General features: G+C 43.6%; 1 protein-coding gene across 1 annotated transcript in view; it reads right to left on the minus strand.

The window, feature by feature from the left end:
* Window positions 1-14,859, minus strand: part of LOC106646772 (neural cell adhesion molecule 2) — a 62,901-nt gene that overhangs the window by 3,340 nt on the left and 44,702 nt on the right. The window contains exons 6-11 of the mRNA XM_089590854.1: window positions 7,204-7,355; window positions 5,675-5,822; window positions 5,212-5,342; window positions 3,885-4,044; window positions 1,684-1,977; window positions 576-884 (exon numbers count right to left, since the gene is read on the minus strand). Of these exons, the coding sequence (XP_089446980.1) occupies window positions 576-884; window positions 1,684-1,977; window positions 3,885-4,044; window positions 5,212-5,342; window positions 5,675-5,822; window positions 7,204-7,355 (1,194 nt within the window). The remainder of the gene's footprint in view (window positions 1-575; window positions 885-1,683; window positions 1,978-3,884; window positions 4,045-5,211; window positions 5,343-5,674; window positions 5,823-7,203; window positions 7,356-14,859) is intronic.

The following is a 14,859-nucleotide window of genomic DNA, read 5'->3' on the forward strand; positions in this document are numbered from 1 at the left end:
AGCACACGGATGCACCTTCTGTATAATTCATCGCGTCTCCCACTTCCACACGTAAATACCCAAACTATATATACATGCGTGCATGCATAATATTGGGTGTACGCAGACGTAAAACACGGGTCTTACAAAGTTGGCGACTCGCACTAAGTAAATGTATATAAGTACACCTGTACGGGCAACACACAGTGAAGGGGGAACACTAATGAAGGGAAAAGCCTTGACACATGTATATACGTAACGCGTGTCGTGCACGTTTCAGCTTCCAAGTACCGATTCTCCGATCCCCCCGGTAATTATCGATGATACTATACTTGCACAGTGTAGTTACGGAAGCGAAAAAGAAATAGGGAAATTCAAGATTGTGTTGTGCTTACGTCACGGGGGCGAGGGACGCACATATACATAATATACACGCAGTAATGAGCGTTATTCCCGCGCGCAGCATTAGACCGAACGTGGGGGGGTGGGGTGGGCAATTATGCCTGATGATTACCTCTCGGGCCCTTGTACGAGGGGATGATGAGTATCGGTGTAACGTATATTATGTGATTGCCGGGCGCGTTATATACACTCACCCGAGTCGGAGGTTAATTGCTTCTCGGGTGGGCTGAGGGTGCTGGCTTGGAGGAGCACGGGCTCGCTGCGGCCCTTGGCGTTGTAGGCGTACACGAGGGCCTGGTAGAGCGAGCCGGCCTCGAGGTTGCCGACGCTGAAGCGCGCGAGGCTCGAGGTCAAGTTCGCCGCGAGCCTGTGGCTGCCGCTCTCCCGCACCTCCAGCTGGAACGACTGCGACATGCCACCGTCGAAGCCCGGGCTGCACTGGAGGGCGAACGCGCTCTTCGACGTGTTCGTTATCGTGCAGTTGTGCACGGCGTCCGGGTGACCTGGTGTAAATAACAGAGAGTTGTAATTTTTCTTATTCTCTAGCAGCTGTGATTGTGCCGCGAACTCGAGAGCTTTTTAATTGCGTTTCCGCGGGGAGTTTGCGGGGGAAATTCCGGTGAAATTCGAGCTGCCGAAAAGTTTTCCCAACTTCGCGTTAGGTATACCGCAGTCGCGTTGCGCGAAAGGTAATTAGTTATGGATACAAGCTCGGCGAGCGGCGAGGTTTCCCAAAGGACAGATGTGTAGAAAATTCGCGCACCGAAAATTTGCTCCGTACATATAATAATATATATCCATCGCAATCTACGCGTTTTTCTACAGAAATGTTTTCTCGTCACTATAGGATATGAACACGTAAGATCGTCGAGTTTCGCTGAAATTCGAGGATTGGCAACTTGTTAGGGATCCTCTCCTTTCCAAGAGAGAGAGAGGGAGATCTTAACCGTAGGAAGGAGAAATTCTAAACCGGCATCAAATTATCGAGGGTGGCCCTTCCAATGCGAAAAGCTACAACCGACTCGTGACAAATGTACGTTTTTGGTAGTTTTTTTTTTCATAGAGGCGACGCCGGATTTGTGGAATGAGACTCTTACAAATGCGTGTTTGTATTTTTTGAAACAGCGCTACTGCGCGAAGGGCAAAGTGATCAATCTACTACTACTGAATCCAAGCCGTCATAAATGAGGTATCGAATTTGCGCTCCAAATATAGACGATTTATGTGCATATGGTTACAGCTCTTCCACGCAACATTGGGGTATACAGCTTCAGAGGGATTCACAGGATGTATATTATGTACCTGCTGGTATGATGTGATAGACGCAGGGGGCCTGCTGTTGGCCGATTTTGTTCTCTGCCCAGCAGAGGAGGGTGCCGTAGTCGAGCTCTATCGTGGGCGTGTACGTGGCCGTGGATCTCGTGGTGGTGCTCGTAAAGTGCCTCGGGGTGAGCTCGGTGCTCATGGCCGAGTTGTTAAAGGTCCAGTGAAAGATGACCTCGGGCGGGTTGGCGTCCACTTCGCAGGGTATGGTGGCGTTCTCCTGCTTCGCCACCCCGTGTATTTTCGTCTGGTTCGGCGAGCACGTCGGTGCGACTGTTGTTATCGCAAGCATGTAAACAGAGAGAGAGTCAGGTGTTGGCTTACTTTTTATATTTATTGATACACATCATTTTCTTCTCCCCACCCCCCAGATTTTCTCGTTTTCATTTCCAGCTCGACGGGGGATAAGAGAGATATCCTCCCATCACCTGGGAGGAGCCAATTTTTCCTCCGAGCGGGGATTTGCCGGGAATGGGATATCAGGGTGCCCACCCAACCCCCCCGGGCCTCCGTCGCGTGCCCTCCTCTTTCCCCCGGAATCGTTTTCAGGGTTTATCATGCCTGCACCGCTGTACCAGCCCTAGATACTAATACTTGCGCTATACTGCTCCTCATAATCTGCTGATGCAATTTTTTTTCTTTTTTCCATCTACGTAAGTACTTTGATAGGCGTCTAAGGCCTTTATGAATCATTTTAATAAATAATGCCAAGCAGTGACACTTTGGATTAGTATTTATCTACTTTTATGCGTTCAGAAAATAACGCATTCGGGGGAAAAGAATAATACTTTGTATTGTTATCAACAGGAGCGCAGAGCCTTTGGTGCACAAAAAAAAAAAAAAAAAAAAAAAAAAGTATTTAATGCGATTAAGTGTTTTGAAAAGGAAAAAAGTAGGTACTGGACAAAAGTCGAGTGCAACAGCTGTACGCTTGATGAAAAGGAAAGAAAAAAAACTTTCGCTTGAAATGTTTTTAAAACAATACCCAATCCTCTTGGAAAAACCACGAGTCCATCGAGCAACGTAATCTGATTAAAATAATAATGATCATCTGTAAAAGCAAAGTTTTTGGTTTACTCCGGAATTACATCCGAGGAAAAACCCACAGAGTACGCGTCTCTCGAGCTGACCCGTATACCAATAATGTAGTGAATGAGTAACGGACCTCTTTGTCTCACGATAACGCATGTGCGTGTTTTTCTCCGTGTAATCGTGGGGGGGCATTTCACACCACACCCGTTCCTAATCCGCGTGAAATATCAAAACTCTTTGTCAGCGGCCAAGCAAAAAAACACAAGCCCGGGTCTTTATTGTTTTATTATACTCGAGAAAATTCACCCGGGACGATAAACAAGATTACACCCGAGATTAAATAAATAACCCCTCCCGTCTCGGAAATATTTTTGCCCCTTCGCTGCACAGAATCGCGTAAGTGTACGCCGCTCGAAATTAATTCGCAAAAAACACTATGTTGTACTCTACTCCTTGAACCACACGTAAAGTACATTCAACCGCGATAATTCAGCCCAAGTGCCCGAACTAAAAACTTTTTCTAGCGCCCCCACTTCGTGCAATGGTATCCCAAGTATTGCATTACCACGCTCTCTCTCTCACCCCTTGACGTGCAATTGCCGCGCCCGGAGACAGAAAGAAAGAGACCCTCGAATTATTTAACAAACTTTATTGGTAATCCACGTGAGAATTTCCTCGGTAGCACCTCCCCCCCCCCCTGGCATGCAGCTTTAATCACTCGCCATTGTTCCCGGCGATAATTAAAGCACACCGTGGACACGACCCGTATCTGCAAATGGGGGGTAAAAAAGAAGCAATTCTTAGCCGGCCGGACGGTTAAACAGACAGAGAAAAGAATTGGAGAAGCGCTACAGAAGAGAGTTTATAGAATGGGGGGGGGGGAAGAAGAAAAAAAAAAACCCTCGAGAAATATGAGGAACACAAAAAAAAGAGGTGTCCGCAAAAAGGGGACCACGGCTGTGTGAAGTTGTATCGGTGGGGAGGTAATGGCTCTTGGATTAAAGAGCGCCAGCCCCACCGAGGTAATGAAAGAGCGCGAGGGCGAGTTGAAGCCCATCGAAGAGGACTTGCTTATACACGGGGACGTGTAATTATAAACTTGCGTGGGCGTGTGGAAAAAAAAAAAAAAAAAAAAAGTATATACTCACACATGACGTTCAAATAAAAGGGCTGGCTGATACCGTCGCCCTCGACGTTGAAGCCGACGCACACGTAGTTGCCAGCGTTTTTCCGCGTCAAGCCGCGCACGGCGAGGCTCTGGTTGCTTATCACGACGCCCTGCGAGACGTTGTGGCTGAGGGTCCTTCCCTGAAACACGCCGATGAAAAAGATTCAGGACAGCATCACCGACACAGGTAAGCTTCCGTCGAGCTGGGATTACCTCTCTCTCTCTCTCTCCCAAGGGAAGGGGGGGAGATTATCATGCGATATCCAGAGCAAAGGGATATATATATATTTCCATTCCCTGTGGGCTGTTTTTTTTTTTTTTTTCTAGCTCGAGGTAAATCAAGGCTCGTGGAAGATTAAAACCTTTAGCCAAGCTAATTGGGTAATACTGTGCACCACGAGCACCGCGCCGTCGCCCGGGACATTTTTTATTCAATCGCTATTATTAGCCCCGCCATTCGTTTCGGAGATTAGATCGGGGTGTAATTTTTTTTGTTCACCTCCGTGTGCGTATAATCGCGTCGTAGGGGGAGAAAACAAAAAGCACGTGTTTATGGATCACGCGCCAAACTTTTAAACTAGTCGCCTCGTATGGGTGTATTGTATATGAACTGTAAAGTTATACACAGCGGCGCGGGAAAGTTTAATTTAGAAAATTGAATTTATCTTCCGAGGTTTCAAGGGAGCAAAATAGAGCGCGATTCGATAAAAAAAAAAAAAAAAAAACAGGTGGAGTGGGGAACCAGCTTCCACTTTGTGGCTCCCCTCCCCCTTTGATATTACTTTCTTGGCCAGCGAAATTGTTTGAAAACAACAAAACATATACGTATGCGTGTATGGCCAATTGCGGGTGAAAAATCATCGGGATCCGTTTGGTTATTAATAGTTTGCTCGATTGGGCGCGAGTGGTTGCATATTATTTTCACTCGGACCAATGAGACTTGTGCTCCCGTCGCGAGTCCGCGCAAATGAGAGCCAAAAGAAAAAAAGAAAAAAAAAAAAAAAACGATTAATCAAGCGCCGGAGGAGGAAAGAAAGAAGTTATGTAGGCTCTTTACCACCCACGGGACGTAATAACACACATCCGCGTGGCAATTACCGTAATTAATACACGCGCGCGACCCGAATATCATTGAGGGGCGATAAAGGCTCTCGTGCACGTAAGTGCATTATATGAAACACCAGAGAGAAGCATATGTATATAGGGGAAGGAGGTATATGGGTGGAAAAAGTGTGCCATCGACTCGTTAGCTACGCCGGCGGGGGAAAAAAAAAAAAAAAAAGTAGCGAGAGAGAAGCCAAGCGTACCTGATGCCTCCACTCGACCTTATAGACCGATGGCTCGGCCTCGATTATGCAGTCAAAGTAGACGTCGCTGCCCTCCTTTATGTCGTCCGGGTTGAGGTTGGCGCCCAACTGGATCCTCGTCTCGGGCGTGTCTGAACAAAAAAAACGGATGAATTGAGCGTCTCCCTACAACAGGACCTCCTCTTGTATGAGATTTCCGGCGCGCTGCCAAGGGAAAATTTTAAATCTCGCAAACATTGACTCTCGGGCTTTGGGGACCAAAAAAAAAAAAAAAAAAAAAAAGTGCTTGATTTCATCTTGTTTGTCCAAACTTGCGAACAAAGGGGAGCGGCGTCATCAGAAGAGCCGTGGGGTAAGTACTTTTTGTGCTGAATTTTCGAAACAGCAGTTCGAACGGACGGACGGGACGGACTCATTAGTCCACAAGACAGTAGCAAATGGAAATCGCTGATACGGGGCTTACACTGTACTCGCAGGGTCCAGCTGTCCTCGATCACCGGGGAGGCCTTCATGGTCGGGTTTTTCGCCCGGCAGGTCAGGTTCCTGCCCGCGTCGGACTTGCTCGCCACGAAGGACAGTACGCTGCTGGTCGTGTTGCCGCTGTTCATCGTCTGCGAAAAGAGAAAAAAAAAGAAATATAGCACAATATACCGGCTTTGGGTGTATGTGTATATATACCCCCGCGTTAAACAAACGGAATTTCAATTTTTTCCTTTACGAGCCGTACCCTCGACTATATCCTTCCTCGGGTATCCTCTGACGCGGCACCTTTTTTTTCCCCTACCGCCCTTTTCTTCCGGCTCGTGGCGTTGATTTTTCGACGGAAACGAGATCGACTGGCTGAGCTAAATTCGATAATAAGCCGGGGCTTACGGATACGTATATATATATCTATTACCTCTCTATCCTCTATTGGCCTATATATATATATACCCCCCTCGCTCTATTACATACACGGGATGAGTGTGTATTTTGCCAGGGTGTGGTGCAAGCGTATGATACAAGGAAGCGCCCGCGGGACGTGTATATTTTATCCGCGAATATTGGGACAAACCAAGCGAATAAAATGGGAAAAAGCGATACGACAGACTCGGCGTGTATATAGTGTTATTTGCCAGCCGGCTGGGGACGAAAAGAGAGTGTCGAATCTGACGTTAATGTACAATTTATCGGGAGAGGAGGAGGAGGAGGAGGAGCGCTCGTTTTCTCCCTGTTTTTGCTTCTTCTTCTTTTCGATCGAATTTTTTAAAATAATGATGGGAAAAGTGTGTTATCGGAAACGTTGGTTCGACGCGCCGTGCAATCCAATACCCATACTACATTATACACTGCGATAGGGTACCCTGTGGGTGTGTATACATATAACACGCTCCCCCGTTGAATAAAACATGAGCGCCGACTCACTCGATACTTTTTAAATTTTAATAGCTCCTCGTCGCCGAGTGTAAGGGGGATATCGCGCGCTTACATCGAATGATTTTCCCGCGAAAATCCGCTCTCCGCTTACATTTTTCCTTACACGTATACAATGAAATTTCATACCGAATGGAAATTCCTCGCCCCCCAACGTACACTCGCGCTCAAACTTGTACACTTACGGGCGAAACTTTCGGATCCCCTCTTTGATTCATCATACGTACGTATACACATCCGTGTACAGGTTGTGAGAGGATCAAAAAGTTTTGTCAAAAAATTACCGCCATGTCGGAGGAGTAATTGACGGATGGACGAATTATTCATGGATGCAGCTGATCCCCCGCTCGACGCCAAGAGACGCGGGCAGTAGTAAAAGCCCGTGTTGGGTCGGACGAGCGCGACAAACACGGAAAGTCCACCACCGTGTACCCACGCGTATATATATATAAAGAAAAGACCTTAAGCTCACGCGTGCCGTGTAAGCTGTGTGAGGGTGTACATGTACAAGTTTGGGAAAGAAAGACGAGATCGTCGCGGAAAAGCCGGGGGCTCAGTGTGGGTGGGGTGTATACTCACGACATTCGTCGAGTTCCAAAGCTCCTGGTCGTCCTTGTACCAAGTGATAACCGCCGGCGGCCGGCTGCCCGACGAATCGCAGACCACGTCGACTCGCTTGCCCGCCGAGAGCGGCTGATTGTTGCCCTTTATACTGACCTCCAGTGGCTGGACTGAAATACACCCATTTCCATCATTGTAACGCGCGTGTACACATTTTATTCATTTCACCGAACATTTTCACAATGGTGGGATCGTTATTGCCTACTGACATTTTACAATATAAATTCTTGCTCCTTTGATCGCTGGGGGTCAGGTGTGGTTGGCCAAAACACGACGGATTCCCTTATTTTTGATCCCCCGCGTGCGAGTCGATTTTGCCGGCTCGCCAGCGCGACGTATAGACGGTATACACGGGTAGTATACACGAAACGGGAGGTGGGCGAGAAAATGGAAAGCCGAGAGCGATCCCGGGGAATTGACGTTGACAAATCTTCTCTCGCTGCTCTCGGGCCTATACATCATCCACGTCTCTTCTCCTTCTACTCCCGCGCAATGCTATCCTCCGGCCCTTGGGTCGCTGGTGGTGAAAAAGGGTGTTTGGGGGGGGGGAACTACCGTGGCCTCGCTCTTTTTTCACGGGGATTAACCGAGAAGCGCGAGATGAGATTCTTGGAATTTTTTCACGCCCGGGCTCGCAAAGCGCTCGAAATTAGTTACTAGTTGATTAACCCCCCCCCCCCCTAGCTTTCGTCCTCTGCCTTTTCCGGTGCTGAAGCTCAAGCGCGTGATTTTTCAACTTTGCAAAAAACACCTCCGAGGACGCCGACTCGCCAATTATATACCTACTCTCTCTTTTTTTTTTTTATTGCATCCTTTTAATCTTTTTTTACCCTCGAAAAGGTTAATTTGGTTTGTTTCCGTTCGCTAGTAATTATACCGTTTATTGGCGGGCTGTAGTAAAGAGCGTCAAAGAGACGCTCCATTTGCCAAAAGAGCGGCTCGAACGACGATTTATTTTTCCCGTCGCCTGTATACATTTATATACGCAAAACGCGAAAGTATGCGTACGCGTAACGTTTTGTAAATATGCGCAGGTGGTTTTATCGAAATTTCACGGTATTAATAATTCATGAATTCATAATAAATCGGCCCGGATGACGGGAAATGGGTAAATAAGCGTATGCTTTGACTTTTAAATGGGGGGAGGATGAAAAAAAAAAAAACAAAACAAAAAAAAAACAAACAAGCAAACAAACTGACAAATGCAATATCGTGAATCGTGAATTGCCTGGGAACTTAAACAAAGTGACGTGTTGGTGAATAGAAGCTTTTTTTATTTACGTGTACTCATTTCATGAACAGGACGTGATTGGCGTTTGATTATATACATCCCACTAGTAGCACAAATGCTTGGGTGATACCGCGAGCGATACCGTTTGCGAGCGACAAACTTGTAACTTTGTTCAAACGAATAGGACAAAAAAAAAAAAGGGACTAGGATACATCAGCTTTGACAAAGTAACGACGTTAATGGGCCAGTCGGATGGATTAATTAAAAAAGTCAAAGAAAACACTTGAAACGAAAAATGTTTCATGTACATACGCGCCAGGATGTATAACAGTACGGGGAGGAGCGAGCGAGTAGGTAACTTTTTTAATAAAACAGATTCCTGCTGGTTTGTTTTCCTGTACTGCTCATTACCGTACAAAAGTGCAATTTGCTGTGTATGTGTACATTTGTATAAACCAAGCTGTAGCGGTGTATGGGAGAAGGAGAGGCAACGTGGTTGGAAGCTAAAAAAAAAAATAAAAAAAAAAAGTATCGTCGAGGCGTGCAATAAGCTATACTTTCGTTGTTTACACCCTTGTTTGAGTTTAGCGCAAAGTTGCAGATTTTCATGCAATTTTCAAAAAATACATATATGTATCATTAAAGTGCTTGCTTTTGTTCTATCGTTTGGGCCTGTTTTCAAATTTTCTCAACTTTTTGATAACGAAAAGTTACAATTTGTTACGTTTCATGTATATATTTTACATCTGATGAAAATATCTGATTTGTCGAGTGTAACACATAAGCGCACTATACGAATACTGAAAGGATAAAGTATATTACTATTGGAAAAGGTTGAATTTTGGCTTTTGTCTGTTTGACGATTTTTCGTATTTTAGTGCTGAGTTCAGAGGATATAGGCTTTTCCGTGAAAATTAATGGATGGAAATCAAAGAAGATTTTAAATGTCACTTTACCGCGGGGCTGGGTTATATTTAAATAGCTGAATAATGCCGGGTTGTCGCCCACGCCGACGTATATTACCTCATTTTTTCCAACGAAGGGTAATAGGTGCCGGTAGAAAAAGAAGAAAAAAAATGAAAGGGGATTAACCCTCGTAATAACAGGGAAGGGACTTTACTAAAACCATCAACTCTTGGCTTTAAGCTCATCAAATTTTCTGACGTAATTGGTAGCAGCCAACTCTCCTCTTTGCTCTTATATACACATATAACTAAACGTCGACTTTAGAGATATGTAGAAGAGCTCCATTGTTATACTTTTTTTCTCCCTTTCCAGCTCAAAATAACGAATTTGCGATTCCTGAATTTTCTCTTTTTTTTTTGTATGTTCACTTTCATGCATACAAAATTTCAATGTTCAAAGTGACACGAGCGCGAATTCGAGGAGGGCTGAAGGCGGCATTCTTCATCGCGACACGAAATTCGGAGAGAGAACACCTACTCGGGAAAAAATTGAATTTTATACCTCGAAATAGGAACAGGTACATTATACCTGCTATGGCATTCATCTCCCGGGTTGCGTAAACCCCCTCCTGGCCCCTTAATCCAGGACACAACGCACGCGCGCGCGTGAAAATGTATAAAAAGTTGGAAAAGAAAAGAAAGAAAGAAAAAAAAAAAATCCTCGAAAGCCAAAGTTTCACTCGGGTCGTGTGTATACACACAAGCCGTAAAATAAGCATAAAGTAAATTAGATCGAGTTATCGATGCGACGTTTATTCAAGCGCCGTCGCCCTCGTGGGTGAAGCTGTCCCTATAAATTCGCCCCCTCTCCCCTGCGCCCGGGGGCTCCTATATATACGTTCCCTCCCTGCCAACTTTGCCCCTTCATTTCCCACGCAATAAAGCACGCCCCAAGGCCCCCGCGGCTGCTCCTCCGATCTTCCTCGTGCTCCCATCGTCGCGTATACACGTACTTTAGTCGCTTCTGTGCCCACATACACATGCAGAACGACGACGAGGAGGGAGCAACAAGCTCCTCTAGCTAATCATTTATCTCGCTCCGGGCAGACCTCGTCCAGCATCCGTCCACTCGGCTATACGAGTATACAGGTGGGGTGCTCTTGCACACGAAGACTGATCTTTTGGCCGGTTATCGGAGCTGGATTGGAAAATAAGATTTCGATCGCCGGCAGGTACGTAGCCAGTCGTCGAGAGAGGACGAGTAGGTAACTTGGGAGGAGGTTGACGTGAAAAGGGACCGATTTGCATGATTCACGAGTGACGTGATTCTACCGGGGCTCGGACGCGTCGAGAGTCAGGAAAGGAGGACTTTGAGGTGCGCATGGATGCATATTAAGAGGTGTACAGTTGACCCAAATTTCCATCATGAAACTGCTCGGTTCATCCAGTGGCTTATGTGTACATTGATTGGTAGCAAAATATTAAAAATCCTCAAGTGCCATTGGATGAAACCAGTAGCCAATACTATAGGCACTAGCAATTTACTATAGGTCATAAGCACACACCTCACAATACTAGTAGACAATTGACAAATTAAGCTCTTTTGATCCCAAGTTCTCATGGAAGTAACTTTACTTTTCAAGACACCTCATACTATATAGATAACAACTTACTTCATCTCACTGCGACAGCATAATTATATTATAAACTAATTAATTCTCGTACAAATTTTTTCTTTCGCACGAAAGCGATAACGATAATAATAATAATAATAATAATAATAATAAAAATAATAATAATTAGTATTAGAATAGAAAAGCAGTTTCGTGAGGATTATCGGCCACTGAGTTGGTATCAAATACTGGGTCAACTACCCTCATACGCGCAAGAGAGAGAGAGGGATGCCCGCGTCTGCGTGTACATACGTGTATAGATATATACACGTAGTAGGACCAACGTAGATATAGGATAAATGCACATGTATGGAAGGGTACAAGGAAGGAGGAGGAGGAGGATGGTGTATACGGGCGTCGGAGAGCGTATAAGCGCCCATCACTGACGGGCTGAAACGCCGCTCACTTTATAATGTAATCAGCTCGAAAGTCGATACGTACTTCTCTCCTCCCCCACCCCCCCCCCCTTTCCACCCTACGTACCGCTACCTATGCACCAAATATTATAATGTATACAGTTATATATACCCGTCCCGCGCACATGTCGGTATGGGTGTGCTCGTCAGTTATACGCGTTTATAAGTACGTGTGTTACCAGTGTCCCTGGATTTTGCGAAATAAGGCGCCTTGCAGGCTGCTCGTGCCCGGCAAGAGAACGAGATGGAACGCCAGTCCGCAACACCACAGAGTTACTAATATATATGTACGTACACTCTGCTGGAAACTTACAATGCGATTATATACCGACAAAGTTGACCATTGATGTATTTACCACGGAAATCGTAGTTTACCGCCGGCGTGTCCCCTCGAATCATCGCGGTGTTATTTCATTTCGGGACCGTAACAATTTTCATTATTGGATTGTGGACCGCGTGGATTATGGCGTTTGTCTGTTTGGTTAAATGACAAGCTAAACTTTGGTTTTTTTTTTTTTTTTTTTTTTTTTTTTTTTTTTTTTTTTTACTAAAAATATTTTCGAGTATAGAGAGAGTTTGATTTAAAAAAAAGGGGATTCTGGGTCACGGGTGCGTCGGTTATTTCGGCATTTTGTGGAAAATTGGACTGCGATTGGATTTTCGTTTCGCTTTTGCTTTCGCATATTTATATTAATTCCGATGTACTTTTTCCACTTTTTATTTCAAGATCTTTGACGTAGCCAACTTCAATCGGTACGCAAAAAGTATATAATTACATTAATCGGATCACGACGATGACACGCATTTGCAATAAATATCGATGAATAATTGCATCCGATGTAGAATTATTTTCGTGTAATCCATCTACGCTAATTATGTATACGATTTGTAATATGATTTTCCTATTGGTATGTTACTCATGAAAAAAAAAAAAAATAATAATAATAATAATTTCAAATTCAGCCAATCGTGGCTGCAATTTGGTCAAGCTGACTGAAATTTCAATCAAAATTTCCGGGTAATGAACGTTAATATATCATGTTTATCGATTGTAATAAATATAATGTATTCGAAAATACAACAATTAATTTCTTCTCGATTTAGTAATTAATCAGATAAAAGGCAAATGCATCCATGAAGCCCTCATATGGGTTTATGTGCTCCAGCATAGATGAGAGATATAAAAGAGCAAATGATAGATAATTTTAATTAACCAACCGGATGTTGCAATTATTTTTACTCTGGAATGGATTATGAGCTAACTTTGAAATCTATAACTAAAATAAGTATATAAACATGTGATACCTTTAAAAGTTTTAATTTTAATTCACATTTAATGTGTTAAAAATAATTAAAGGCATCGGTTTCACTTTTGTATTGTGTATGCTAAAATATCAAAAAAATTGTAACGCATAGAAATAATGAAAATTTAAATTTAGAGTTAAAACATGAAATTCCTTGTCATTCCGGAATAGTTATCTGACATGATGGATATATATGGTAATGTGGCAAGGTAGTCGGTTTTTAAATCATCGTTGGCCTGAAAACTCACAAGCTAATTGAATAGTAAGCGAAATACGTAAAATTAAATTAGATGTATAATTTCATCAACGTTTTTTCATATGCACCGTCAAAGTCAGATTTTTTTCTTTTTTTAATCTCACCAAATTTTTGAAGAAAAAAAAAAAAAAAAAAAAAAAAAAAAAAAAAAAAAAAGAAAAAAAAAACCTCTCGACGAGTAGGTGAACATGAAGAAGAAAAAAAATCTACGCGCCAGTTTCGCTCTCGCCACGAGAGTTATGAATTTTCAAGCTCGTTATCGTCAAAGTGCCAGACAGCTTCAAATGCAACAGATATTAGCACAGTAATTTCTTTTGCTGACAGCCTTTGTACGCTCGATTGCATTAACAAGCGAAACCTTACCACAGATTGTCCCGGTTGTATGAATCTTTTTTACTCATTTTTGACTACATACAAACAATTTCTTATTTTAATTATCTTTTTCCTCAAACTTTGTATGCAATCTCTCAGTACCTCACGAAAGCTCTACAATTTTCTTGTAACATGAAAACAATTTTTCTGCATTTCAACGTTACGTAATTTGAGTAAGAACGAATAAATTTCCACACGCGTTTGTCGGACAAAGAACAAAATATGAGACAAACTGAAATAAACTTCGATGTATATATAATGTGCACCACGTTTAATTAAAATAAAAATGTCTTGTGGCATTTAATTGGTTTTTCCAAGCTCTTTCTGCCACCGAAAACGAGAAAAACGAGTCGTCCCCGAGATACGAGAAGATAATGAAATTTCGTCGAGATTGGCGGGTAGTTTCGTATACAGTATAACAAAAATGCACAGGCTCGGAGGGGAAAAATAAAAAGGGAGAGAGCAAAAATGACCGCAATAAGGCACGAGGGAGGGGAGAAAAGTCGTCGCGGACTATTATACGCCGCGTTGTATGTGCTATTAATAATAACAATGACACGCGCGCAAAGGAGAGTAAAAGGCGAAACGAGAAAATTGCAGCGTCTCTTGCTCGGCTTTGGTCGTCGTCGCAGCGCAAGACAAGTCGAGCAGCGGGTGGTACAAGGGGGTGCCTAACAAAGTCGGAAAATTGCCTCGCGCTGCCTTCACGTATACATACATACTTACTTGTATATATGTATAATCTATACAGTTTGCGAGCGAAATTAACCGATGGCACGTATTTTATCGTCGTTGCATGTGTTACCATCACCGTCTACGTTTATATCGTGTTGCCGCTTTTACATATAGGGATTTGCGATGTACAATGCACACGTATATGTGTATAGGTCTACGGCAAACTCTTGTTGACGAATTCCTTTTAGCTGTAGCTACACGAGAGCTGGGCTCGAGCGTATTAGCTTGAGCTTTTAAACAATGTACTCTAGATTTGATGTTTCAACGGGAAAATTGTGTTTGCTCCGGAATTGGAGCATCGAGGTGCCAAAACTACTATATTTCAGCTCCTCTTATCGGCTCCCGAGCTTTTAGCACGTGTTCGCGTTGGATGGCGTGTCGTTGTATACAAGGATCATGTAGGTACATATATATATATATATTATACTCGCACGCACAGTCAGTTTCTTGAAAACCATACAAATTATTAGTCACGAACAATTGACTCTCGACTTGGCTCTGCACGTGCGTGTTTTAATGGTTGATAATTTCATGCGTTTCTTTCATTCTGCTGTTTTGCAATAATTAAATATTTCATTTTTTTCCCCTCGTAGTATAACTTCGAAATAATCATCGTCGAAATCACAGTAAAAAAAAAAAAATAATAATAATCGAGTAAAATCAAATTAGGGCAGTCAGAACGTGATTATACATCGCGAATACCGCGAATAGCCATTTTTGAA

This window comes from Copidosoma floridanum, unplaced genomic scaffold (genome assembly GCF_036245765.1).
Source record: "Copidosoma floridanum isolate Cflo_tuat_1 unplaced genomic scaffold, Cflo_Japanese_pri ptg000013l, whole genome shotgun sequence".
In the NCBI taxonomy this organism is placed as follows: Eukaryota; Metazoa; Arthropoda; class Insecta; order Hymenoptera; family Encyrtidae; genus Copidosoma; species Copidosoma floridanum.